At 43.1% G+C, this 27,830-nt stretch overlaps 1 protein-coding gene across 2 annotated transcripts; it reads right to left on the bottom strand.

The window, feature by feature from the left end:
* Window positions 1-542: 542 nt before the first annotated feature.
* LOC146893397 (tripartite motif-containing protein 30A-like) lies at window positions 543-16,780 on the bottom strand. 2 transcript variants are annotated; one of them, XM_087908617.1, is made up of 9 exons: window positions 16,588-16,780; window positions 16,312-16,454; window positions 8,718-9,197; window positions 7,948-8,043; window positions 7,084-7,314; window positions 4,174-4,196; window positions 2,746-2,846; window positions 2,447-2,473; window positions 543-2,208 (listed from the first exon to the last, which is right to left on the bottom strand). In XM_087908617.1, exons 3-9 carry the CDS (start codon window positions 9,135-9,137, stop codon window positions 1,445-1,447), a joined length of 1,662 nt encoding a protein of 553 aa, XP_087764743.1. In that variant the 5' UTR covers window positions 9,138-9,197; window positions 16,312-16,454; window positions 16,588-16,780; the 3' UTR covers window positions 543-1,444. The 2 variants fall into 2 exon arrangements, with proteins under 2 accessions (XP_087764743.1, XP_087764744.1); XM_087908618.1 differs by lacking the exon at window positions 16,588-16,780 and having other exon boundaries at window positions 16,312-16,490.
* Between the last annotated feature and the right edge of the window lie 11,050 nt (window positions 16,781-27,830).

Here is a 27,830-nt window from a genome sequence, read left to right as displayed (position 1 = left end):
GAGGGCAAGAAGGGGTTATCAGTTTAAAGAGTGCCTGCCTAGGTGGAAGTGCAGGGAGGGAACAGGAATGTTGCAGCAGCAGAGGTGGCAGGTCCCTTAGTTTATCAGCTGACAGACAGCTAGCAAAATAATGTGTGTTGCTGCTAGCTTTCTGACAGGGAGGAAAAGAATTGCTGGCTTTTAAAATGATGTGACCTTTTGTCCCTATGAAGTGGATCCAGGTTTTCCAACCCAAGTCAGGTTGAAGGTCCTATTCCTATAATAAATTTCTCAAGATATTTTGGGCTACAGTCATACCCAACTGACGTGTTTGATTGTGAAATTTCTCAAAAGCCAAATATATATATATATATATATATATATATATATATATATATATCTACAACATATTGGAGTAGTCTTGATGACACTTCCCAGGACATAATTACCAGAGTTAAATGTTAGGAAAGTCGAATATCAGCCACCCTCAGCCCTATCCAGTTGCCCATTGCAGCATCGAAAACCCAGTACAGCATCTGTGCCCCCAAACTAACATACAACCATTTACTGACTGCGAAGTAGATGTTTTATTCTCAGTGATTTATTCCCCTTTTAATACTCACATAATTCATTTTGCATTTGTGTATACTACCACGTGTAGGAGGCAGAGGATAATCTGTAGGAGTTGGCTGCCCTCTTTGCAGGTGGGTTTGAGTACCTGTGTTCTCGTAGGCTTGCTTTTACCCTCTGGGCCTTGTAACAGACCCCACATTTATTTTTTTTACATCAATCTAGAGTATAGGAACAGTATTGACATCAAAAGTGCAAAAATAAAATAAGTATAGGCCTTTGAGGATGTCATTCAGGGCTACACTGCAATGGGAAATGGCAGAAATGGAACAGAGGAAGGTTCTCAGAACACACAAAGTCTTAGTGGGTATCGTTGGAGGTATTTCCTTCTTATGTTTTGATGAAGTACAGCATTGTGGTTAAACTGATGCACCACTCATTCTTAATCTAGACACTCCGACATATATTTTCAAAAGTAATAGACAAGCAGGAGAAGCACTTTCTGTCTTCTTCTGTCAGTGACAGAGGAATGGGGTTGTGGAGACTTGGCAGAGCTGAGACAAGTGGCTCAGGGGCAGAGCACCTCCTCAGCATGCACAAGGCCCTGGCTTCCATCTGTGGCACCACAAAACAGGAAGTGCAGGTTAGCAGAGGTCTTACCTCACCTCGTGAGGAAAGAGTCATTGTGTCTGGGAATCTGGGAAGAGATAAATTACTATAACCTCGTAAACAGACAAGAAACTGGATCAAGGAAAAGAAACAATACTGGTTTGTATTTAGAAGTGAAGGTCACTGACATGGGAAGACAAAAGTAGAAAAAGTTAAAATGACCCCACAGAGCTCAGACATATAGATATATCAGACACAGGGACACTGTGCAGACATGGCTGAGGGCTTAGGAGGGCGGCCCACAGACTGTCAATGGCTCTGAACACATCATAGGATTAAAATATGGATAAACGGCATCAGGGAAGTTTGATTCACAGAATCTATAGATGAGAGCTCCATGGTTGGAAACATCATAAAATGAGAGAGTGCAAGCTTCACGGTCCAGGAAAACTCCAACACGAGTGGGAGGACAAGTGAGAGAGAGGAGCAAGACACTGGCATTGTGGGTGACAGAACACTCTTCAAAGGCATTATATACAGACCTGCTCCTCATCCCAATAACCCAGTAGCCCCATTTGGGCTGATAATTTACATGCTGTCCATTATTAGGATCATATATAACTTCATGTTTAGGTTGATAATTCATATATCCTGTGTCCAAAACCAAAGGTTTGTATTCATGGACAGAGTGTTGAAAGGGAGGAGCTAAATTTATTTTAACATTAGAATTATAACCGAAACTAAAGCCCGTTTTATTCGCTGAACTGAAGCCCGTTGTATTCGCTGAACTGAAGGCCGTTGTATTCGCTGCAGGAAGCTGGGGTTGAGCACATTTTCCATCATTTATTCCCAGGAGCCAGGCATCACATCTAGACACGTCTATTTCCCAGTAATGTTTCCCTGAGTGGATAGCTGGATACCCCAGGACACCCAAATTATAGGTCTTAGAAATTTGAGAATTTCCTCTATTAGCATTTCGATGTTGTATTTGTCTTTTGTCTTTGTCAATGACAATGTTTTCATCATGTGTTTGATGCAGGGTCACGTGAACTGCAGAAAAATGAGACATATAAGTGTCACATGGGAGGCAAGGTACTGCCTTATTGGTGATATAAGGAGCTGAAGCCTAAGAAGAAGTAGGAGGAACATGGAGGAGCCGAGTTTGAAGTCAAGGAGAGGCAGATGCTGTGCATATTGGGAGCAGTAACATAAAACGTAAGTATTAGGAGAGAAATAAACTCTGAAAGACATTAAGATGAGAGAGGCTGATGGTGTTATTTCTCCTTACCCCAGTGGCGCTGGGCATCCAGGAGCCCTGAAATGATGAAAATGCACAGCATTAAATGCAAGCAAGGAAATCAGAACATTAAGTCAATGTGATCTGCAGAGTGGGGGAAGGGCTGGAAACTGTGATGTAGGACGGGATGAATGATGATGTCTATTAAATATGATGACATCACTGGTACACACTTTCTGCTCTTCTCAGTTTCTCTACCCATGATCAGAGACATCACTTTCTATTCAGAGAGTGCAGCCCCAGCCACCCCTAGAGTCCCCCAGGTAACCACGGAACGTAGCTGCTCTCACCTTGAAACACTTGCAGCATTCCTTTCAGATCTGGAGCTCGGAAGATCTTTCTCTGTTTACTCGGAACCATTTCGGGCGGTATCAGTATTAAGTTCTGACTCCTAGGGACAAAAGATTGACTTCCACATCTCAGACAGTGTGACCTCTGACTACCATGAACTCCCTATCACTCCCTATCATTCTAACCATAGAGGTCCTGGAGATCTCCTGAGAATTCTCAGCGGGGAAAGAGAGGGTAGATACTAACTCTGCAACCATGAGAGACACACTCATGACCCTTCCTGCTTACTGCTGTGTGATATTAGTAAAGTCTTAGATCCTCACTTGTACAGTCAAACAACTTATTCCCACTCTCCCTTTTACTTCTCAGAACTTTTAAGAAATGATGAATTAGTACATTTAAAAACAAATCAAACTAATGTAGGTTAAAAAAAAAGTAATGTGTGGCCTGGGCATGGAGTCACAACCCTTTTACCCCTGCACTCTGGAGGCAGAGGCAGGTAAATTTCTGAGGTCAATGTCAGCTTGGTCTATAGAGTGAGTTCCTGGCCAACCAAGGCTACAGAGAGGAGAGAGACAGGCACTCAGAGAGAGAGATGGGGGAGACAGAGACAGAGAGACTGATAGAAGTGAACAAACAAACAAACAGGCAAATAAATAAATGAAGTTTTCCAGGACAGTCTAAAGTCAGGGTGCAGAAGTAGCTCCCGGGTAAGAGAGTCATATGAAAAAACATCTGAAGAAGCCAAGACTTCAAACACTTTTGTTAATATGGACACTGTTGGCCAGATCTGAATCTTTAAGATCTTTGTAAGATGACAAATTTGGAAAAGAGGAAAGGAACATCAAACTCATGCTGACATGAGCTCCATATGTTCAGAAGGAGCCTGCTGCCGACAGCCTGGGTGTGCTCTTTACACACAAGGGCACAGCTTTCCAGTCTTCTGAAGTGTGTGGTTCACACTGAGCAATTGTGGACACTTTTCTTTTCCCATGAGAAATACACAGATCCACAGGAATTTTCCCCAGTATACAATTCTGTGAGCACTGCAGACAAGGAAGACAAACCCTATCTAGGATGAATCTGTGAATCTAGTACCAGTGAGCTGCAGACAAAGCCAGACACAAGCACAGAGCACGGACAGAAAGATGGAAACACAAGGAGTCTGAAAGCTCCTGTGGCTCCATTTGCCTCTTCCCACTGCTGAGCCCAACTCTGTGACTCCCCTTACCCAGACCCCTAAAAGAATCAAATCAGTTCCCAGTAGTTACAAAACAGTCAGAGGCTGCCTTTCTCCACCTCCTCATCGGAACTTCAGAATAACACTGTCTAAATTTCCCCAAACCCATGAGAGATTTATACTAGTCAGATACTAAATCATTCTCACCACATTATAGGGCTATTCTTCTATCTCAGGTCACACATACCTTGTTAGGACACTATTCACACCCTAGAGAGAATGGAGAAAACACAGTCAATAACATGTTCTGCGTCAATCCTTTCAAATCCTGGTCATACTCTCTCACTGGGTGCAGAGAAAAAAAATCAAAGAGATTCAAGTCTGTCACCAAAAGTTCTCCAGGATATGAAATAAATGTGATGCTAGGCTCATTAATTGTTTTATATTAATTGTTTATACTACTACAATATTTTCTGTCTCATACTGTAAGAATTTGGAGACCAAAGATGAATCAATGACAGTTTGAAAACTCACATAGGTTTGCTGTGCATACAACTAAACATATAAACACATGTGTCTTTTCCAAGTTCCATGTCAGCTATCTACCACCATCCTTGCAACTAACATGTCTTAGAAACTTTTTTCCAAATTATTTCAGTCATTTAGACACAGTTCAATATGTTAATAATGAAGAAGCCACAAGGTCCAGAAGCTTAGATTGTTTGATACTTAAGTCCAGTTAACCATCTCTCTCTTTCCCTTTCTTCTTTCTTTGTGTTTTCCTGGCAAGAAAAGAAGTCAATCTAAAGACACATGTGTGCTTCTCAATTTGACAAACCGTTGAAACAATGACTCCTTCTAAAAGTGGAATTTCTCCAGGAATCTCACACTGGGAGAAGGAAAGCACCGCTAGCCAGACAGAGAGCAGGCCTCCTAAAAGATTTCACGCTGTTTTCGTTACTTGCCAGACCACATAAAGTCTGAGTCTGTACCAGATCATGATGGGAGACCATACCTTGGCAAGGACTACTCATGTGTGCATATATTTGGGTCTCTGTTTAAACCTTGATCTCACTTAGAGAAAATGAAGATGGACAGTGGGTTTTTTTTAAATCTTTTTGTCCATCTTCCAAATGTGGCCACATTAATAAATATCCCTTTTCTGCTTTCCAATATTAACTTGGCTCTTTTATATGGGTCAGAAATTAAGGCCTGACCCACCAGGTCCACTTTGCTACGTTTAGTAGGCAGCTCTGTGAGTCCTTCATCCCCGGATTGAGACCTAACACTATGCAAGTGTTCTCACATGTACGCATTCCACCGGATATTGGTAGGTTTAACTAAAGTTAGATTCTTCTAGGAAATGTGTCTTTCTCCTTACAGATAACTATTACTAGGAGCTCCTTGGGTCTGGTTAAATTTCCCACGGAAGTCCATTTTCCGTAGTGGATTTGGTGTGGTTTAGGCTTCCACAGGTCTTGGGTCTGGTGTCACAGCCAATCCCAGGTCATGTGTGCTGCTGCTAAGCTGTGCCCAGAAGACGCTGTTCCTCTTGTGCTCATCCACCACCTCGCGCTCTTGCATGTTTTCTGCCCTCCTTCCACAATGATCCCTGGGCCTTTCCATTTAAAGCTGTAAATCCTGTAGTCTCTTCCTCTATCCACCTTGACCATGTTTGTTTTTTACTATGTAACTCTGCTGGCCCAGAACTCACTATTTTGACCAGGCTGGCCTGAACCCATCTACCTTCATTTGCTTCTGCGTTCTAACTGCTGGGATTAAAGGAGCGAGCCAGGATGCCTGGCTGCAGGTTGGGAAGCTTATTTTTCATTTACAAAGTTATGTTCTTCTCTTGTTTTTCTTTCTGTGTATGAGAAGCTCTCAAGTCCTGGGAACACAGGCAGTAGAAACACGTAGTTTATATAACATAACCCAGCAAATGTGTATCCATAGTAAAAAGAATTTGGAGAGTACTAGGATTCTAGTTATAGGTGAACTCTAATGTTTAAACTTGTCCTCACTGAGACATCTGTATACTCACGTTCACTGAGTCACTATCATAGTAGATAAAATAGAGTCCACTGGAGAACTAATCACCAGAGGAATGGAAAAAATATGATATGATAAACATGTAGGTTAAAATATTAGACATTCAAAGCAAGCATTGCCATTTGTGGTAACTTGGCTGCATTCGAAGCATTTATGTTATACTAAACCAGCTGGGTAAAAGAAAAAAAAAACTACACTAAGTGATCGTATTTAAATAAGAGTCAAGTCCAAAAACTTATCTCACAAGGGTAATGATTATTATTTGGGTCATCAGGGGCTGGAGGCAGAGAATGTTAGGTAGATTCTTTGATCAAGAGATACAATTTCAGGCATCAGGAGTATGGTGGCTGTAGTTACTACCTATGTGAACTAGCTTAGTTTAGCCAGTTATGTCTAATTCCATCTAATATAGGTGATAAATGAGTGTCCTCAATAATAGTTAAATCAACACCATGGAAACCAAGAAATTAAAGGAGCATGAAAATTTCCTAGACCTACCAAGATTGACAATTGTGACAAAAGGAACAAATTCTTACAGAGATATTCATCATCAGAATATGCCTTTGGTTTAAATGATTTAAAAGTGTGATAGAGATAAAATACAATACAAACTTTATACTTGTTAGGATAAAGAAGACACCCTTCATCTCGGATACTCAAGACAGAGGAAGGAAAACTCCCTGAGGTCTTGGATAACAACTCCCCTCCCACTGACCAGACCACTGAATCAGGGCAGTGAGGTGAAAGGCTTCAAACATCCAAGGAGAGAAACCATTTCCAATCATTTCAAATTCAGATAAAGTGACTAATGACTGTTGGATATGCTTCACGCATGCTCGCATTACAGCAGGGAGTACTGTAACGATGTAACAGATCTTCTCTAATGGTTCTGCTACTGTACTTTATTTCATAAACTAAAAAAATGCTATTTTCTCCTGCCATCCATGCTTGCAATGATTCCCCAGCCTCTGAAACTGATTCAGGAAGGACTTCAGGGAGGGTCCAGAGAGCCCTACCTTCCTCACCAGGGAGATCACAGCAGCACAGAGGGAGGGAAATAGCTTCCAGGTCTCCTGGCTCTCAGATGCTGGACCTCCTGCAGTCTTACCTGAAGCATCTTCATGGTTGAGCACTCCAACCGATGCTCCAGATCTGAGATGAGGTCTCTCACAGATTCCCTCTGCTTCTCCAGCTTAGTTTCTGAATCTTCCAGGGTGGTTAGAATGTCTTCCTTCTCTTTCATCATGTTCTGCAGCTCATTCTTCTCCTCGGAGTCCAGGAATTGTCGCAGTCCTTTAAACTCCTTCTGAACGTTTTCTACCTCACTCTTTATTTGGTTCTTCAGGGATAAGAAAAGGGAGAGTTACTGAGACTGTTCTAATGGGACTGAGAGACAGAAAACCACTGTTCTAATGGGAAGTTCTCATGGGAATTGAGCTTGGGTTGGGAAGGCAATCTTAGGGAAGCATGTGTCTCTTTTCAGGGTCTGTCCATGACATTCCAAAACAAAGATCTTAGGTCACCTTTATCAAGGTCATTTGAGTCAAATTGGAATGCAAGGCTATGGTTCAGTTTTCACACAGCTATCCCCGACTCCTATTCCTGCCTGTATACTCCTGCTCCTACCTCTGAACCTCTGAGAGAAGCGAAATCCAAGAATAGAACTCTAACAGGTCCACAGTTTCAAAGCATTTTCCCAACAATCACAGTTCTAGAAAGCACCACAGGAGCGAGCCCCAGGGCTCAGTGCCATTCTCACCAGGCCCCTGCCATGGTGTCAGCTCCTCACACAGCCAGCCTCAGCTGTGATGTCCTCTCTGTGCAGGCCCAGCTCCAAGGGAACAGGCAGAGAGGACTAATCAAGGCCTCTTGTCCCCATCAGCCTCCAGGGAATGAAGAGCCAGGGAGCTTCATGCCCAGGTCCCTCCCAGTCATCAGGCTAACTCCCTTAGGAGGTAGGGTCCCCACTTGCCTCCCAGGAAGTTCTCTCCTCTTGAAGGTCATCTTTCCACTGGTCACATCTTTTCTCATTAGCCATCTGCATCTCCAGGGCAGCCTGGAGCATCCGCTGTAGGAGAGGAAGTGTAGCAGAGTCAAGCTGTGTGCTTAGTAGGACAGCTGCTCCTAGCCAAAGGCCAAGAAACCCTTCTGAAAAGACAGGAGGTCTAAGACTGTTCTCTTTTTAATATCTTGTGCCATGATTTATGCACATAAAGTAGGTAAATCTTCAGTCTCCAGCTCAATCCATTCTCGTATTTACACACACAAGCCGCATACAGACAGACACAGAAATCTCTTAGTCAACCACCCCACCAAGTAGACACCTCTCACTTTGACTCTGACATCAGAAAACTGGGGAAACTTTGTTAGCTCTCCTGCTCTTTCCTATAAACATATACATCCATCACAAGTCCCCCAACTGGCACTGCACTTTTTTTTGAGCCTGAATCTTATTATGTAGCCCTGGCTGTTCTGGAACTCCTCTGTAGACCTCTATACCCTCAAATTCATCAGCAGTCAGAGTTCTGGAATTGAGTTATGTGACATTACACAGGCCACACAGGCACTCTCGTCACTGCCGAATGTCATTCATTTACAGGCCCCACTGTTGATAGTTACGAGACTGAATTTTAGATTGTATGAATGAACCTGACATGAACAGAGAACAAAGTCTACATGGAGAGGAGACTTCCTATCTGTTACTGTCTCCTGCTCTGTGTCCCACACCCTCTCATTTCCTACCTTGTACTTATTGGCCACCTCTTCAATGAGAGCTGTTTGGTGACCACGGTGCTCCTGAGATCTCTCACAAAGCCAACAGATGGCCACCATGTCCTTCTCACAGAAGAGCTGGAGTTTCTCTCCATGTTGTGCACAGACATTGACCTTCTGCTCCTCCTCTGGGCTGGACTTGAACTCCTTGAGCCTCTCCACTATGTTGGCCACATGTCGATTAAGCCTCAGATTCCCAAACAGGTAACTCACTCGGCACACAGGGCAGATGCCTTCCCCTTCTTTGACTTTGCTGGACTCATAGTTCAGAGTGATGCAGGCTCGGCAGAAGATGTGGTCACAATCGGCACTCACAGGTTCTTTCAGAAGCTCTAGGCAGATAGGACAGGTCACCTCCTCCTTGACCATCCCCAGGACTGATGAGGCCATTGTTGCTGTGATGCTGAGTCTGTCTGTCTGTCTGTACTCCTGACACTTCTGCTCAGGTACCTGAGTGATTGGGATGATGAGAAGGGGACAAGTAAGAAAGAGAAACTCAGCACTGAACTGTTAAGAGATCAATGAATGCCCTGGATGATAAGAGAAAAGAACAAAGGAGAGAAATATGGAGAGAAGTTCAGTGACATGGCAAAGGAGAATGCTGTCACACTTTCAAGTCCTCTGCTGTATTTCATCACAAATGACAAATTTCAGATGCAGGATTGCTATTACCTTTCACTGAAGACCAGGAAGATCGTGTTTCCTTTCATCAGCCTCGTGTAACTGACCTTGTGTTTCTCTTTCTTTCTCAGGACAAAACCACATCTTCAGTGTTACAAGCATTAAACTACTCACTTCTCCCCCACTGTATTTCCTCCTTCATCAGCACCAGTCAGTGTGAGCCTCTGAGCCTCTCCTTACCAGTCTCTTACCAGAGAGCCCGGGGCTGACGTGGGGTGTACACAGTCCATCTCCTGATGCACACAGGCAATGATTTTTCTCATTTATTTATTTATTTATTTATTTATTTATTTAGTGTGCAGTATTCTATCTGTGTGTATGCCTGCAGGCCAGAAGACAGCACCAGACCTCATTTCAGATGGTTGTGAGCCACCATGTGGTTGCTGGGAATTGAACTCGACCTTTGGAAAAACAGGCAATGCTCTTAACCTCTGAGCCATTTCTCCAGCCTTTTTCTTATTGTTTAAACTGTTTATTACTTTGTAGAAGATCCTAGTTGATTTCCTGGCACCCACATGAAGCAGGTCACAGCTACCTGTAACTCCAACTTCAAGGAATCCACCAGCTGTGACCATCACAACCATCCTTTCAAATGTGTATACATACAGGCAGGCCCGCAAATATACAACTCAAAACAAAATGAAACTTAGTTCACTTGTTTTGTTTTTCCTTTTTCTTTTTACACCAAAGTGTTTGGTTTTTATCGTAGGTCTCTTGGAAACCTAGCCTCTGGCTCTTGGTTGGTCACACAATGTCAGGTTTATGTTTTCTTTCTTGGTGCAGGCCTTAGGTCAAATCCGACCTTGGTTGGCTACTGCCACCAGTTCTGTGCTACCATGGCACTAGCATAACTTTGTAGGCAGGACAGACTGTAGGTAAAGGCTTTGTGACTTGGTTGGTGTTTGCATTACTTTTGGTAGCCTGCAGAGGACCTTCCTTCACCAGAGAGACTAGAATGTAGAGGTGAAGGCTCCATGTAGGCACCAGCTCAACTTCTTCATGTTCAGTGAATTCTGAGGGTGTGCTCCTAGGCAAGGAGAGTCCACTGTCAGTGTCTAGAGATCAATCCTTTGTCTTATGAGGCATGTTTAATAAAAACTCAGAGAGAGATACTAAGGTTCAACCTGAAGATCAGAAAAGCAAAACAGCCAGCACCGGCTCTTACCTCTACCTCAGTCCTAAATGGTGATCCTGCCTCCAGGGTTCTCAGGATGAGCCCGAGCCTGAGAGCGGTCCACTCCAGTTCTATGATCCTCTCTTGTTCTGGGCTTAAAGGTGTGCACCACTGCTCCCTGGTTTCTACTGCAAACTAGTGTGGCTACTGGGATTAAAGATGTATGTCACTGTCGTCTGGTCAGTGAGGCTGACCGGTGGGACTCTTTTGCTTTCTAAACTTCAGGCAAACTTTACTTATTAAAATACAAATTAAATGCCACTATGGCCAACAACTCTACTGAATGCAATAAAGTCCCACCATTGAAAGCCTTGTTTGGTGACATGCAATTGCCTGTTGGGACTTCATAACCTCCATTAGTAGGGCACCTCATTAGGATTTATTAATATATTTTAGGAGATTTCCAGTGCACTAGGTTGCTGTAGCATCCTTTAAATGTTCTCCCATTTCAGCTGTGGGACCCTCAACCCTTATTCTCAAAGGGACAAGAAGAAATTTTCTAGCGGAATGTTTTCCCAGGAAGATAGTGGCCTTCCCTTCTCCCACCCTGGATATTCTGAGCACAAGATCACTTAGCTCAGCCCAGCCAGCCACGTGGTACAGGCTGATAAAGATGGCCTAACTCAAGAACAGTGGCCTCTCTAAAAACAAGAAAAAAAGTTGACTTAACAGAATGTGAGGGAGCAAAAGTCCTTGTACCCATGCCAAAGCGTCTTCAAAGATTCTCTTTGTAGTTATGCCTTTAAAAGCTTACCCCACAGAGGAGACACAACTCCTCTCTACTTTGTTGTAACGGGGATGGAGATGAGTTCCAAACATGTTTGTACTATGCTGATTAAACCTTGTTTATTACAGTCTGGGCCTCTCTGGTGGTCTCTCTCTGGGGGTCGTGATCTGGGCACAACATATGGCGCATTGGCCGGGAACCCCAGAGATTCCACCAGGATGATGGCAGTACGGAGGTTTATTAGCATCTACCGGTGAGAGAGCGCTCTTGTCTTTTGTCTCTTTGTCTCTGTCATTTTGTCTTGTCTATCTGACTATGGCTGCTTTGGTTTTGTACCAAGTTTGGGATTTTGGTATTGACAGGTGTTCTCTGAAGTGGACGCACTTGTACAGAGACCCTGGAGAAGCAAGGGACGCCTTGTCTTCCATTTCCAGACAGGGGCCTTTCTGGCTCCAGGTCATTTTCAGACAGGGGCCTTTCTGGCTCTGGGTCACTTTCAGACAGGGAGTTTTGCTCCCGGGTCATTTCCAGACAGGGATGGGAATTCTCCCACTCCCGGGTCATTTCCAGACAGGGCCCTTTCTGGCTCCGGGTCATTTTCAGACAAGGAGTTTTGCTCCCGGGTCATTTCCAGGCAGGGGCCTTGCTGGCTTCGGGTCATTTTCAGACAGGGAGTTTTGTTCCCGGGTCATTAGACAGGGACCGGCATGCTACAGACCCTGGGTCATTTGCAGTCACCTTAGAGACAGCTGTTTGAGTTTCTCCCATAGGAGAAAATGTCACTATGCGTCTTGTCCCTGAAATTTGTCAAAGTCCTTTTTTGTTATGTTATGGTAATTGTTGCTTTGTTTTCTTTCTGGAGGCTCCTATTGAGCCCCAGCCCCCTCCCCCCAGCAGTTAGACTTGGAGAGGAGAGAGGCAAAATCTTGGAGAGCACCCAAAAGGAACTGGGCGCAGAGAGGGTAGGGAATACATGCCTGTTACTTATAATGTCTTTGGGGCTACTACATTGTGTACGTGGTGATCCCCTGGAGTTCCAGAAAACTGTTGTATCTTTGTTTATTATGTTTATGACTGGACTGACGGGACTATAAATAAATAAATAAATAAATAAAACCAAAATAAAACTTAAACGTAAAATGCAGATAACTTGACAGCAGCCCATCTAGGGTCTGTATCCCTAGCCCTGAGCCAGGTCTGAGGGCAGAGAATACACTGTCTGGGTGCTGAGAGCTAAGCCTTGAGACTGCGGGAAATGCAATATGGCAGAGGATCTGGGTGGGGGCTGGGGGGCTCCGAGGCCAGGGAGCAAGGACAGCTGAGATGGAGCGGATGGCAAAATCATCATGCACCTGGCCTCTTCAAAAGGCAGGCGGTGGAGCTGGTGACTGAGAGAGGCCGGCTGCAGCAAAACAGGGCAGCCACCTCTCCCTTGTTCTCTCTCTGTATCTTGAGGGTCTTTGCCTTAGGCCGAAGAGAGGGACATACATGCAGGTGACAGGGAATTGACCACTTGCAATTAAAAAAAAAAACAAAACTGTGCAAATATAAAAAAAAAAATATAATCTGAGATCATGGTCAAAAAAGTTAACAAAAAGCTTTTTTAAGAAAGCATTGACAGCCAAGGACACTCTCTGTGCCCACTGCTGCTGCCCCCTCTTTGCTTTTCTGAACCAAGTTCTTCAGTGTGATAACACTCAAGGTCTCTTCTACTGGCCAGCAGTTTCCTGTCTTAACCTTTTCCTGTCCTGATACTGCTGCTTATGAGAAGTTTTCAATTATACCAACCTGTAACTTTAAAAAAAAATGTTGATTTTAAAGTAAATGTCAAAAAATAGATTATGTTTAAAATGCTTTTGTTTCCACAGGGGGGAAAATATATATGGGTTATAAATACTTATCACCTTTTATTAAGATGCATATTTCTGCTTTTGTTTTATGCAATGTTCTGCTAAATAAAATCACAAAAAAGACTTTGATAAAAATTTACACATTGTCTAAAAAGGTTTTTAATAGAGGTTTTTAAAAGACCAAAGGATGTTTGCTATAATTTATTGTCCCTAACTGTTTAATGGTTAATTCTGGTTTTAAAAAGCTTTATTTGTCTTGTTAAAGGGTCATGGTTACTTCTTAAAAAATTATATATGTTTATTTTGCTAAAAATTAGTCTTTGATAATTATAAGTTTCGTACTTGTAATTTTTCTCTGAGCTCTGGTCATTGGATTTGGGTTTGCAAAAATTTGAATGTCTTTTTGATATAGATAATGTTAACACTGTTTTATGCTGTTCTTTATTGATATACAAGAAAGTCAGTTACCACCGGAAATATCTGAGATTAGACTCCCAAGGGGGGGGAACAGCTACAAAGAAAACCACCAATGCCGGGTAATACTCACCAAAAATGTCAACTATAATAAAATAGGTTATAAAACATATATTCTTGTAAAATGTTTCATATTATTATTATTATTTAGATTTTAGCCTCATTGTCTTTGCTAAAATCATTAAAGGTTCAATCTAACAAAAATATGAAATATAGTTCTGGACTGTTAAAAATACAAATTAATAATCAGTCATCCTCAAATACTGATATAAGTACATGGATAAGCTTTATTTAATCCCCTATATATGTTTTAAAGCTTAAAACAAATAATTTTTAATAATAAAGTCTGTCTAATCAGAAATACCTGGACAGCCCTAAATATTTCAGAGATCTATAGAAAATGACATTTAAAATAATGTTTGAAAAGCTTATATCAGACAGAGACTCTGAGATCCTAACAGTGACCCAAGGTCTCCAAAGAAGACTGTGGGACACCACAAAGTCTCCACTTGGATAACGACAACGCTGACCACTGGGCAAAATGCCCCGATGCTACGACCTGCTGCCGGGACCCAGCCCAGACTGTGCACAAACAGTAGGACCTTGGAGAATTGATTGCACCACTTTTGCCTAGACAAAATAAGGTCAGTCTTTTCCATGTCCCTCTTCCACAGAAACCAGTCACCTTATGGGCCTGGTAAAGCCTGCTGTTCTGATACTGCTGCCTCCAACGCTATGGAGATCTGGGTATGACCGTATATGGGCTGGTCTCTGTCATTTTTCTGTTTTGTCTGTACTTATATATAATTTATTTATCCTTCTAAGCTCTCTGACTGTATTTAATGGCTAGGCCAGCTATAATATCAATTTAAGAGCCAAAAAGATTTCCAAATCCTTACACAAAGCTATAGCCAGCTTGTTAGCTTATTATATATAAAGGTCTAAGGATATAAAAATTCATAAACATTAAGGGTTTAAAAAAATAATTTAAAATAGTGCAAATAAACAATAAAACAATGACTACATACTGTTTGGGTTACAAGTTCAGGATTTTCTATGTTTTTGCTGGGACTCAAAGGTATAAGTCTATTTTTACTGTTTTATAAATATCTGTTATTTGCTGTTTCTATAATATGGATTTTAATATGGGCCTAAAAGTTTCAAATGTATTAACTTCTGTTCCTAGTTTAAATTTGTCTCAACAGGTTTCCCCTTGGTTGGTGGACACAAACAAACTTTAATTGCTGACTGCAACCTGCTCCAAATGACTGTGGACCATGGACTTGCTAAAAATCTGATATGGACCAGTCTAGCTGATATAAATGCTCCCTGGCTCTTCAACAAAGTCCACAAATCAAATGTTCCTAAGATTTTCTCTTTTTGACTAGCATTTCACCTTTGTTAACCCTTGACAACGATGCCCCAAAGTCAGCTGGAAGCAGTTAAAAGAATACATAGTCCAATAACCCCTGTTTAAAATGCTAAGTCAAAAGAAACATAAAAAGTTTCTAAGTTTAAGAGGCAATTTGGCCAAAGTTAGCAAAACCAGCTCATGATTGAGCTGATTCTTAGGACCAAGAGGAGTGGGGAATGTGGGATCCTCACACCTTATTCTCAAAGGGACAAGAAGAAATTTCCTAGCAGAATGTTTTCCCAGGAAGATAGTGACCTTCCCCTCTCTCACCCAGGATATTCTGAGCACAAGGTCACTTAGCTCAGCCCAGCCAGCCACCTGGTACAGGCTGATAAAGATGGCCTAACTCAAGAACAGTGGTCTCTCTAAAAACAAGAAAAAAAGCTGACTTAACAGAATGTGAGGGAGCAAAAGTCCTTATACCCGTGCCAAAGCGTCTTCAAAGATGCTTACCCCACAGAGGAGATACAACTCCTCTCTACCTCGTTGTAACGGGGATGGAGATGAGTCCCAAACATGTTTGTACTATGCTGATTAAACCTTGCTTATTACAGCCTGGGCCTCTCTGGTGGTCTCTCTCTGGGGGTCGTGATCCGGGCACAGCACCAGCAAAATTTATCTTTTTTAAAAAAGGACACTAACAAAAAAAAAAACAAAAAACAAAAAAAAAAAACAAAAAAAAAAAAAACCTAGGTTCGTTCAGTTCAAACAATATGGCTACAGACAGATTGTGTGTTTTGTGGCTGGGGTATGTGATGGATAAGGAAAACTTCATTCTGTGTAGACATCCATTCTATATTCCTAAAGGAGAAGCTCCTGGCTACTCCCACTCCTTGCTACCCTGCCCCAAATGGTAAAAGTGCTATGAGATAAGTATCTGCTTTCTCTGGCTTCGGGAACGCACTTACTGCTGTGTGAGAGAGCTCCTCACAGCTGAGGAGCACCAGCAGTTTCTCACTCAGCTCCACACTCCACACAAGATAACTGGCTGCTCACCTTAAAATACCCATCCTCCAGCCTCAGGTGTGACACGCCTTTGATTTGTTCTTAAGGCTGTACCTGGCCTTCTAGCAGTAATTAATAAATTCTTTTTAATTAAATTTGAAGTAGAGCCTGTCTTTTGTGGCAAACTTTTCTTTGTCAAGGTCACACTTCCTTTTGGCTCCCCTCCCCCTCCCCACAGCACTCAGCAAGGAGCCAGCGGAGCTCTTTCCTGGCTCTTCTCAGTTTCAAATTAAACTCACCAGAACAAAGAGTGTTTTCTTCCAAATTCTGTCCTCTGGATTTGCTCTCAGGCCTTCAGACACCAACCAAGAGATGCTGAATCTGTGGAGAGGAGCGAATGGAGGCCACTATGTCCTGAGAACTCGGTCCTTAACTCTGATATCTACAGAGCCAGAAGAGAAATAAAAGGTAACATACAAAGGGCTGAAACTGAGAAAGAGAAACTAACTCCCAGCCAATGGGATGCTAGCACATTGTTATCTGGTTCTACCATCAGAGGAAGTCAGTTCCCCTACCTCAGCTCTGCCTTCCGGAACTTCCGAATTTAGGACACAGTGCCGCAGGAACTTGTCAGGTTACTTGTTCAGGCTCCTGTTACAATCATCTAAAAATGTCTTGATCCTCTAGAAAGCTGCCCCTATGGAAAGAAAGCCTTTGCCCTGGAGGAAGCTGCAGTTCAGGGCAGCTGCTCACAATCAAGATTCCCACCCAGCAGGGACAGGATGGGTGGAGCCCCATGCAGAGCCCTGCAGAGACACTTCCCACACTCACAGCAGTGAAACTAGCAAGCTGCAGGGGGCTCTCCAGCTGCCTAGGGGTGTCCTGCAGATTAGATATTCTGTTGCTGCCCAGAGCAGGGCCACTTCCCAGTGCTGATCTGATACATTCATTGGGCCCTTTCCAGGAATCTCTTCCTAGAATGGCTCTATAGGCTTCATATGAGTCAGGATTTCTATTACAGATCTCTGATATTGACCCAGTGTCCCCTGAATTAGAAGTTGTAAATTTGTAGGGCTCAGAATGACATGAGATTCAGTTGGTGCCCTGCATGACCAGCAATCCTGGAACCCTGGCATGAATTCTGCTGACATATAGGTATGTAGTCTGTTTTAGTTCGTTTTCTATTGCTGTGAAGAGATCCTATGATCATAAACATGATGATGACAAATAAAGGAGAACATTTAATTAGGTCTGTCTTACATTCAGGGGTTTTGTTCAGTAGTATTTATCACAATTGGAAGCATCACAGCTCAAAGGCAGACATGTTGCAGAGACAGCTGTGCCCTTGCATGAGCAAGCAGCAGTAAGAGAGTGAGCTACTGGGCCTGTGATGTGGGATTCCCCTCTGTATGCTGTGAATGAAGAAGCTGCTTCAGCCTATAGCAGAGCTGAATATAGCCAGGCTGGAAGAGATCTAGAGAGAAAGTAGGCAGAGTCAGAGAGAAGCCATGTAGCTGTTGAAGGAGACAGACACTGGAAGGAACCTTACTAGTATGCCACAACCTTGTGGCAATACAAAATAACAGAAATGGGTAAATTTAAGATATAAGAGTTAGTTAATAAGAATCCTGAGCTAATAGATCAAGCAATGTTGTAATTAATATTGTTACTGTGTGATTATTTTGTGTCTAGGTGGCTGGGAATTAAAGAGCAGTCTCTGCCTACAGGCTTGGCTAGAGCTACTGAAACCCCAAAGCTCTTGGTCAGGACACACTTCCGTCTACAATGCCAAACCTTCTCAAACAAAGTTCCACCTACTGACAGTGTCGCTTACTGCCTATGAGCCAACTGAGCCATTTCCATCCTTAATGGCGAATCAATCCCACACCAGTTAGGTTTTAAAGGGGTATATATTTTGGGGGGTAAAACTTACATACACACAAACCAGCAGGAAAGGAGCCTAGTCGCTGAAGCAGGAGCAGGAACCAAGCTCCGGAACCAAGAAGCGGAGCTCAGGCTTGCCGCAATTTTTTAAAGAGAAATATACCACGCCACAGTGGGCTGGTATTTCAGCGGCTATTGGCTGAAGGAGCAGAAGGTACTTCCGCAGCACATCCTGACCATAACACTGTGATAATCACCATGTCTGGGGCACTGTGTGATTCAGGACTGTGTTTGATTTGGGGCTTACAGCTTCAAAGGGTTAGGGATCATGACCACCAGAGTGGGGAACATGGCAGCAGGCAGAGAGGCACAGTGACTGTGATGCTATTCTTCGTTGTCAACCAGAGTCCATCTGGAATTTATTAAAACACAATGACTAGGTGTAGGCCCATATCTCTATATGGTGTGGCAGCCAGGCTCTGAAGCCTTAGACCCCACCTAAGGTGGTCATGTAGCCCTGCAGACAGGCTGCCCTGCCCTAACAAAAGGTCAGGATGTTGTTGCTCCTTTTTTTGTAATTTGGAGGATGTCTTATAGAGATGCTGATTCAAGCCTACATAACAGCTAGCATACACAGCAGGCAGGTAGATGAGGACATCACAAAACGCCATTCACCTGGTTACCTTGGAGACAGAATGTTGGTGTATTTCCCGCTCAGTTTAATGTGTTGGTATAAAAGCCGTTTGGAGAAAAAAAGAAGAATTCTTCAGGATGTGAACTCAGGACTTCATGAGGGACCACCGAGAATTTCCCTCCTGATAAAGCCAAGTGAGTTGTGTCTTTATTCCTGCACCTCCACGCCGGTCAAGAGAGAGAGAGTTTATGTTGGGGTCTGGTCGAGAGGAATAATCTATGGTCTGGGCTAGCCCTGGGCCCCGACAACTAGGCACCTGTGAGAAACTTTTCCTTAATTAAATCATTTGAAGTTGGAAGACCCACTTCTAATCCAGATCTTTGAGGCAAAAAATACTCCCTTAATTTAGATCTTCCCAGGTTGGAAGACACATCTTTAATCTGCACCACACCTTCTGCTGGCAGCCTGTATAAAGGCCATAAATTAAGGAATGGTGCCCTTTCTTTGTGTGTTTTCTCTTGCTCTCACTAGCAAGTCCATTTCTTCATTGGCGTTAGAGTTCATTTTTTTAGGATTCTGACATATGCTGAAGATAACTTAAGATATCAGCTCGTGGACTAAGCAACGATTGGATTCTTGGACCGTCCATGGGTAGACAGCCATTTTTGCGATAGTGGGCCTGTAAGTCATTCTTTTATCTCTAATATCTTCCCCCTTATAAATTCGATCTGCCAGATCTATTCCTTTAGAGCAGTGGGGTTCTCAACCCAAGTTTTGTGCCCCCTTTGGTGAGCCTCTAACTCCAAAATATTTGCATTGTATCTCATAATAGTAACAAAATTACAGTTATGATGCAACAGAAAAAAATAATTTTATGGTTGGGGGCCACCACAACATGAGGACCGGAATGAAAGGATCACAGCATTAGGAAGGTTGATAACCACTGCACTAGAGAATCCTGACAGTGTTGAATCAGGGGGAGAGGTCACAACTTGAGACACAAACACGAAGCAGAGGGTGGAGAGCTTTGGAAATGGCCACATGTATTGTAACTTCAAAGCCTGCTCCCAATGACACACCTCCTTCAATAATGCAACTCATTTGTTCCTTATCCTCCCTGACATACGAAAAGTGACATAGGAGTGGCAGATAAACAGATATGTCATCACAATTTGAACTTTACTTAACATACGTGTTTTTCTTCCTACTTCTCCCCTTCTTTTGAAATACGGTCTCTAGTTTGACCTCTGAGCTCCTGCTCCCTCAGCCTCCCCAGCACTGAAACCATGAGTTTTTGCTGTCACTGTTTTAGTTTGATCTTTGCCCTTCTAGGGATTGAACCAGGGCCTTGTGAATGCTGGGCTAGTGCTCCATTGCTGAGCTAAATCCCTCTCTGAAGCTTCACATCTTGATAAGGTCATGAACCTGTACTGTAATTCTTCCTATGGACATAATTGATGTTACGCAATGTTACAATGTACCTATCCTTCTTAATTGTGAATAATGACGTAGAAACCTTTTACCATTTTTGTTTTGTTTTGTTATTGAGGTTGAATTCTGCTCTGGATCCCAGCCTGGGATGGAACTCACTATGTGCTTATGATGCTCTCTCCAAGTCCTACCAATATCCTTCCCTATCTTCAACTCCTGAGTACAGGGATTACAGGTTCGAGGAACTAGGTCTTCATGTCTACCAAATTTTAACCAATGTGTTCTCTGATTTCTCCTACAGCTTTCTTGTGTTAGTGATGAGTCTGTCCCTACCACGATGCTCTACCTACATTAACTGTGTTAGTGATGAGTCTGTCCCTACCACTATGCTCTACCTACATTAACTGCTTTGCTCAACAGCTTTCTCAAAGTGTAGGAATGTCACTGCACTGATCTTCAGGCAAACTGTATAAGGGCTGTGAAAGAATCACAAAGCTTTGGAGGAAATTGTTTTCCAATGATTCTGCAGGATACTTAGAATGTGAGCTTTGCCAACACGCTTAGCCAGTGATAATCTGTACATAATGGGAAGAGCATGGTGTATTCAGTTTCCTGTTGGTCTTTTGTCTTTGATATTGACTAGTTTATCTCGCCATAATTTTAATAATGCATTTTATTTGAGGTGTCCTTTCAAAATTTGGGGTGACTTCAGAGAGATACGGGAGGGAAGAATAAAGGGATGGATATGAGATTGGTGGAAGTGAGTTCTAGTAAAGTAAGAAAGATACACTCAACAGTGAGTCTTCTTTTAAATTCATCACACATATTTACTTAATCTATACAGAATTGAGTAGATAAAATCAGATCCATGTTAGTGAAAAATCTCTACAAAATATATTTGAAAAGCAAAACAAGACTGCCTCTTAACAATTCCTATCCTCATGAGAGACGTGGGCTGTGGAAATAAAGCTGTGTGTTCAGCACAAACTAGAGGATATCTGGATCAATTTTTGAGTTATTTCATCTGCAGTCTGAAAGAGGTAGATTTTTCTGCAACACCTCAGAACTGAATTGTGATAATCAGGTGTGTAATGAAGGCAGTTGCATATATAACTAAAAAATACTGGTCTCAAGACCAGGAAATGTACTTCTACAAGTCTGAAAAGGAAATGACCTGATATCTAATGTTGTACAAGGAGGGTGGGCTTTTGTTCTGTCCAGGCCACCCGGCTAGCTTACACCTAAGGTAACCACACAGAAATTGTGTTAATTAAATAACTGCCTGGTCCATTAGCTCTAGTCTCTTATTGGCTAATTTTTACATCTTAATTTGACCCATTTCTATTAATCTGTGTAGCTCCAAGTGACTCTGGCTTACTGTCAAGATTCTAACCAGTTTTTGTCTCAGGCCGAAGATCCATGGCGACTGCCACTCTGCCGTTCTACCCAGCATTCAGTTCTGTCTTCTCCACCTACCTATATCTTGCCCTATCAGGCCAAGGCAGTTTCTTATTTATTTATTTATTATTTATTTTTCCATTTAAAAATTTACACTTCCTCCGCTCCTCCCAATTCCCTCCTGTTACCCCACTCTCCTCCTCCCTCCCCCTCTCTGATTGAGAAGGCTCTCCCCGCTACATCCAGGCCTAAGAAGCTGTGCATCCATATAGACTAGGGTTCCATAAAGCCAGAACATGCCGTAAAAACAAGTCCCAGTGCCTTTATCAATGGCTTCTCAGTCAGCCCCCAATCTCAGCCACAATCAGAGAGTCAGGTTTGGTCACATGCTCATTCAGTCTCGGTCCAGCTGGATTTGGTGAGCTCCCATTAGAACAGGCACACTTCCTCAGTTGATGGACCAACCCCTCGCAGTCCTGACTTCCTTACTCGTCTTCTCCCTCCTTCTGCCCTTCAACTGAACCTTGGGAGCTCACTCCATTGCTCTGATGAGGGTCTCTGTCTCTATCTCCATCCAACGAAGATTCTATGGTGATATTCGAGATAATCATCTGTGTGATAGTGAGGCAAGGACAGTTCAGGCACCCTCTCCTATGCTGCCCAAGGACCTAGCTGGGGACATCCCCGTGGAAACCTGGGATCCCTTCTAGAGCCAAGTCTCTTGCCAACCCTAAAATTGCTCCCTTACTGTAGATATCTTCTTCCCTGCTCCCAAGGCAGTTTCTGTATTCAACCAATGAAAGCAACACATTAAACAGAAGGACCTCTTACACCAGTCCAAGACCCAAGTTATTGGGGTCTACTGACACTATAAATATACATCAAGATTGCATAATGGTGCACCAAATGCAGTAAGTGAATTCAACATTTAAACCTGGGACAGCCTAGTAGCATTGTGGTTTCTAGATATGGTAGCTATAGGGCATGCTTCAAAGGCAAAACACTGGGCTGGTAAGGTGATCACTTTAGGGGAGGGTTTCCTTCTCTGAGGTCCCATTTGTTTTTATTCACAGGGTAATGGAAAGAGGAAAGATTCTGAACACATTCCAGACTGAATCCCTATTCTCCAAACATCTAACTAACAATGCATATAAGCCAAAAGCAGCAGGCCAGGACTGTTATTCACATTGCTTTAGGAAGTCCTTGCAAATTTGCAACAGGTTCAGGATTTACAGTCTTCCACACAGGACAAGCACCACAAAAATGTGGTAGGTTACACACATGACTTACTAAAATGCTAAGAGCTGTGTATACAGCAGACTTATGAAATGTGATCAATAGTAATAATTTCAACGTAGATTATATTTCTGATAAACCTTCATGGGAAATGATCCAGTATTTTTAGTAGCTGAAGGTGGGAGAGTTTTTATGAGGCCATTGGAAGGTATTGTTTTTGTTTCTGATGAACTCTGACAGTAATAAGATAATCAACTTTATGAATTTCTTTTCTTCTACTGTCTGACCCCTTGATTAACACGACCAATGGTGATAGTTTGAGAAAGATACTCTATTCCTGGGACTGTTTTCCATCTTTTGGACAAATTTCAATTCTTTGAATCCAGTTTAGACCATGAATGTCACAGGAGTTTACAAATAAAACTCTTAGCAAAGAGAAATGGCCTTTGGCCTTTATTAGTCCAGTCAGCAATTCAACAAGTGTCAGTCTGACAACAGGAAGTATCAGAGAAGAGGGTCATCCACTCTGAGCATCATGGTTGACATTTGGATCCCAAGCTGGGCCCTCCACATGGACACACTCACTGACTGAGTCCTTCACTTCTGAGCACATGCCAACAAATTATATATATCTGAGCAAAAGTTTACCCTCCTAGTAATGGCTGTTTTCATCAGACCCCTCACGCTTATAACGTTAATTAGCCTGAAATATATACAGAAAAATAGATGAAAAGAATTATCTCATTTAAAAACTTTTTTTCTTTCTCTTTAATTGTATTTACATTTTTTTGTTGTTGTTGTCGTTTTTTTCCCTGTGTAGGTCAGAAGAGGATATCCAAATTCTCTGGAATTTGAGTTACAAATGAGTTGTGAGTTTCCATGTGCATTCTGGGAATGGAATCCAAGACTCATTCCATCTTCTATAGGATAGGTAGTCCGTTGTGGTAGTCATTGCTCTGCAGGTTGAGACAAGAGGAATGTGAGCTGCAGATCACTGTAGGCACCATAGCAAGACATGTTTTCAAGAAAGATCCAAAGTGCCGGGCTGTGGTGACGCACGCCTCTAATCCAAGAATACGGGAGGCAGAGGCAGGGGAATCTCTGTAAGTGTGAGGCCAGCCTGGTCTACAAGAGCTAGTTCCAGGACAGGTTTCAAAGCTACAGAGAAACCCTGTCTTGAAAAAGACAAAGGAAGGAAAGAAGGAAGGAAGGAAGGAAGGAAGGAAGGAAGGAAGGAAGGAAGGAAGGAAGGAAAGAAGATCCAAAGCTATTGGATGCAGGTAATTGCAAAGACTGCCAAGATGCCTGTGAGGCTGGAGACTCAGGGAGGGTTGAGTCCTATGACTTGGGATACTATAGAAAGATAAAACCTTCAAAACTGGCATGGGGTATATAATGAGATCCTGTCACAGAAAATCTCTACAGCAGTCAATTTTTCCAAGGCTAACACAATCTTAATGTAGGGTGTTGAGGTCCAGCCCTTGAATACCCCAACTCCGGAGGGTTATGCAGGAACATCTCAAAGTCATCCTGGTTTGCAGACTGAGTTCCTAGCCAGTCTGCATACGGTCATACAGTGAGACCTTTCCAAAAGAGAGAAACCAAAAACGAATAAATAAATAAATGAAAATGGCTAGTAACATTGATGTGGTGCTGATGGGGTGGTAAACACTGGAGAACCCCCTTTACAACCCATTGTCACATGGGCAGGGCAGGACCCACTATGATGAGGACATATTTGGTGGAGAAACGGGATGGAAAGAGGCAAGAAATGGAACAGTTTGGACACTGTGAACAGAGGCAGCCCTGACGACATGAGGATCATGAGGAACAACAACCTGATGTGAGTAGCCTGTGCTGCCACCGGAGGCCATAGTGATGTCCAGGCCTGTGCTGCCACCAGGGACCATGTCAGGGTCCATGACTGCAGCAGCAGGGTCCTGGGACATTGTCTGCGGCCCATGTTACCCCCCAAAAGTCATGAAGACTTCCCTGGTCTTGCTGTTGCCTGGAGCCATGTTGATGCCTGAGGGTTGCATAGAGCTGGCTCTGACCTGTCCCTCACCAGCTGCAGCACTTGGGAGAGTAGGCTCTGTACCTTGTGGACAGAGCAGTAGGGGCTGGTCCTGGTGGTGGGGGCACAGGAGAGCCAGACCTTCCCCTTGCTGAGGCAGTGCTGGAGAGCTGGCCCTTGAAGTGTGGACGAGGGAAAGCTGCCCCCAATAGCATGAGCACAGGAGAGCCAGTCGGGCACCTTGTCAGCTGCCAAAGGCAAGAGAGCTGGATTCACCCCTTGCCTGGGAGAGGTAGCCCTGGTGACCCAGGTGCAGGAGAGTGGGGTGGGCTGACCACTGAGCTATTACCAGGCCAAGGTCTAGGGCTTTGAGTTGGCCCACCCCAACATCTATTCTGTCCATTAACTGTTGGAGTGTACAAAGAGCTGACCCTGTAGAACAGCTTCAGGATCTCCAAGACACAGGGCAACAATAGGATACCTGAGAGGAGTCCTGATGAAGATCCAGTATTGATAGATAGTACAGCAGAAGCCAGAGGCTTTGACCCAGACCAATGACCCATTGCAATGAACACGTTCAAGTGTAGCTTTCTGGGGCAAAGGGGCATACTGGGTGATACACCAAGACACACTGCACCTTCCCCGGTGAGATTTTTTTGTTCTTATTTTGTTTTTTGTGTTTTTTTTTTCTGTTTTCTTTTTGGTGTTGGGAGGTTGCAAGGGCAAAGGGCAAATATGGAGGGATGGGGAGGTGAATGAGATTGGGGTGCATGATATGACATTCACAAAGAATCTTAAAATTTTTTAAGAAAGGCTAGAAAAATCCTAAAATGTCTGGGAAGGTCCGAAGGATGGAGCATGAGCTTTAGAAATGTTGATGCAGCTGCTCTGCCTTGAAGGGAAGGTGAGAAGTAAAACTGTTCTCCCACTCTCTGAACTTCGTTTCCCTTGCCCTGTTCTTTCTTTGCCTACCCACTCCCTCTCCTTTTCCCTCTCCATTTTCTCCTCTTTCCTTATCAGAGCTGGAGATTCCCTATGGCTTCCAGGCTAGTCTGCAGCCTCTGGTCAAACAGCTGAGACTGCAAGCATCTGATCCCAGTCAGTGATCCAGAGCATACTCAGTTGGGCACAGCTACCCCATGAAAGATAGTTTCCTCGAAATTTACTGGTTGAAATGTTATTTTCAGTTTAAACTGTCTTTATAGCTGAACTGAAGAAGGTAGCTAGCCAAATACTAGGATACCATGGCCTGGGAAATTCTACATACAACAGATGAATCAGCCATTATTGATGTTTAGTATTTTCAGTTCTGACTGAGAATATTGGACACTTAAATTGCAAAGATCATATAATCTGTGTGTTAGGAGAAAATCCACCTATTATAGATGAATAAATATTAATACTTCATTTGTAAGCATACAGTGTGGAATGCCACATGGTTATGTATTTGTTTGTTTGTGTGTGTTTTGATATAGTTGTTGTCAGACGGGATCTCTTCAACTCCTGGTCACTCTGCGTCCACCTCACAAGTGCTGTGATTACAGGCATGTACCACCATGTCTATCCCTAGTGGCGATTTTTTTTAAAGAAGTTAATGCAATTTGAGAGTTTTATTGAATGTGAGACATAAGATATTTCTGTTGTTCAGTATGTCCTAATGATGCTTCAGCACAGTGAGGACTTGGTTAAAGTGAACTCTATGGCTGAACAAAGTATGCTTAGAAGCCTCAGGTACTCATTCAGCAATCACAATCCCTTCCCTGATAGATGACATAACTGTAGAGTTCCATGGCCGAGGAGTACCTTGGCAGCTCTTGGGTGAGGATTATGCAGAGATCACACCATACAACAGATCTCCTGCAAGAATTTTATGGTGGCTGGGGGCAAAAGCCACCTGTGAGCATGGATAGGAAAAAGAGAGGGGTGGGGAGGAGGCAGTGATAGCCTGGGCTTACATAGAGGGTATGTGACCTGTGGCAACAGCTGAAGTGTCCAGTTTGGTGACTGGAGATGACATGGCTCCTGGCAGAGCTCCTGACGGTGGGCTGAGGGTGGACTTGGTTCCCACCAGTAACACACGGCCATGTCAAAATGTCAAATCTGTGTCTGATGAGTGGGATCTATTAGCAATTTCTCCGTGTCCTGAGCTCACTCTTGATTGAAAACCCTTCAGTCTCAAGCTGCCCTTCCCTGGATCATCAAGTAGAGGCCAAGATGGCTGTCGGTGGTCCTCTGGAAAACCAGGCCAGGGGTTTCAGGGACTCATTCAAGACCTGGTTGCCTTTGTTTTGGGCTTATGAGAAGGTGAGTGTCTCAAAATATGGAGTGATCATTCTTTATGAATCACTTATATAATGGAAGATGTAGCTGAAAAAATAATTACCTGAAAGTTGATTTTGGATTCTCTGGTTGTGGTATCAGAAAAACATAAATTTCTGATGTTTAAATGATCTGGTTTGTGTTGGGTTCTGGTGACTGAAGACTTTAATCCCATCACTCGGGAGGCAGATGCCAGCAGATCTCTGAGTTTGAGACCAGTCTAGTCTACAGAGCGAGTTCTAGGACAGCCAGAGCTACACAGGGAAACCCTGTATACAAAACCAAACCTAAAAACTTGTTTTGCAGTATTTTGCTACTACATTTTTATTGTAGCCCCAGCAGACATTAGTAGCAGATTAAAGAGGAACTCATGAAAACCCATGACTAACCATTGCAGAAACAGTGGAAATATCTGATCACGTGTCCGGTTTGCTAGTAGCTCAGAACTGCTGAGATAAGAGGCACGGACCATGTGTTGACCACGGTTGCTTGGCAAAATTCCAGCACTCTGACATTGCGGATCCCAGCTCTTCACCATCTTTTTGCTTTTATTTTTAATGACTCTCACGGTGTTGTGGAAGTTTCTTTTTTTTCTTTTTAAAATGTAATTTATTTTTTTTCTTTATTTTACATTCCAACTACAGTTCTCTCTACCTCTCCTCCAAGTCCTCTTTCTTGTTGACTGGGGTTTCTGTCTCGCTCAATCCCACAGTCGTTCAGTCCCAAGGAACACACGGACACCTACATTAATTATAAACTGATTGGCCCATTAGCTCAGGCTTCTTATTAACTCTTATAACTTATATTAGCCCATAATTCTTATCTGAGTTAGCCACATGGCTTGGTACCTTTATGGCGAGGCAGTCACATCTTGCTTCCTCTTCATCTGGGTGATGGCTGCA

Source organism: Myodes glareolus, chromosome 7 (genome assembly GCF_982192425.1).
Source record: "Myodes glareolus chromosome 7, mMyoGla1.1, whole genome shotgun sequence".
NCBI lineage: Eukaryota > Metazoa > Chordata > Mammalia > Rodentia > Cricetidae > Myodes > Myodes glareolus.
The sequence above is the reverse complement of the archived record's forward strand: the minus strand, read 5'-3'. Positions and strand labels throughout refer to the sequence as shown.

Excerpts from the sequence above, each read along its gene's own strand:
- LOC146893397 (XM_087908617.1), bottom strand. The coding sequence starts at position 9,137 with ATGGCCTCATCAGTCCTGGGGATGGTCAAGGAGGAGGTGACCTGTCCT. Across the intron at positions 4,197-7,083 it reads CAACCATGAAGATGCTTCAG|GGTGTGAATAGTGTCCTAAC; the intron begins GTAAGACTGCAG and ends CATTCTCTCTAG. Across the intron at positions 2,209-2,446 it reads GGATGCCCAGCGCCACTGGG|TTCACGTGACCCTGCATCAA; the intron begins GTAAGGAGAAAT and ends ATTTTTCTGCAG.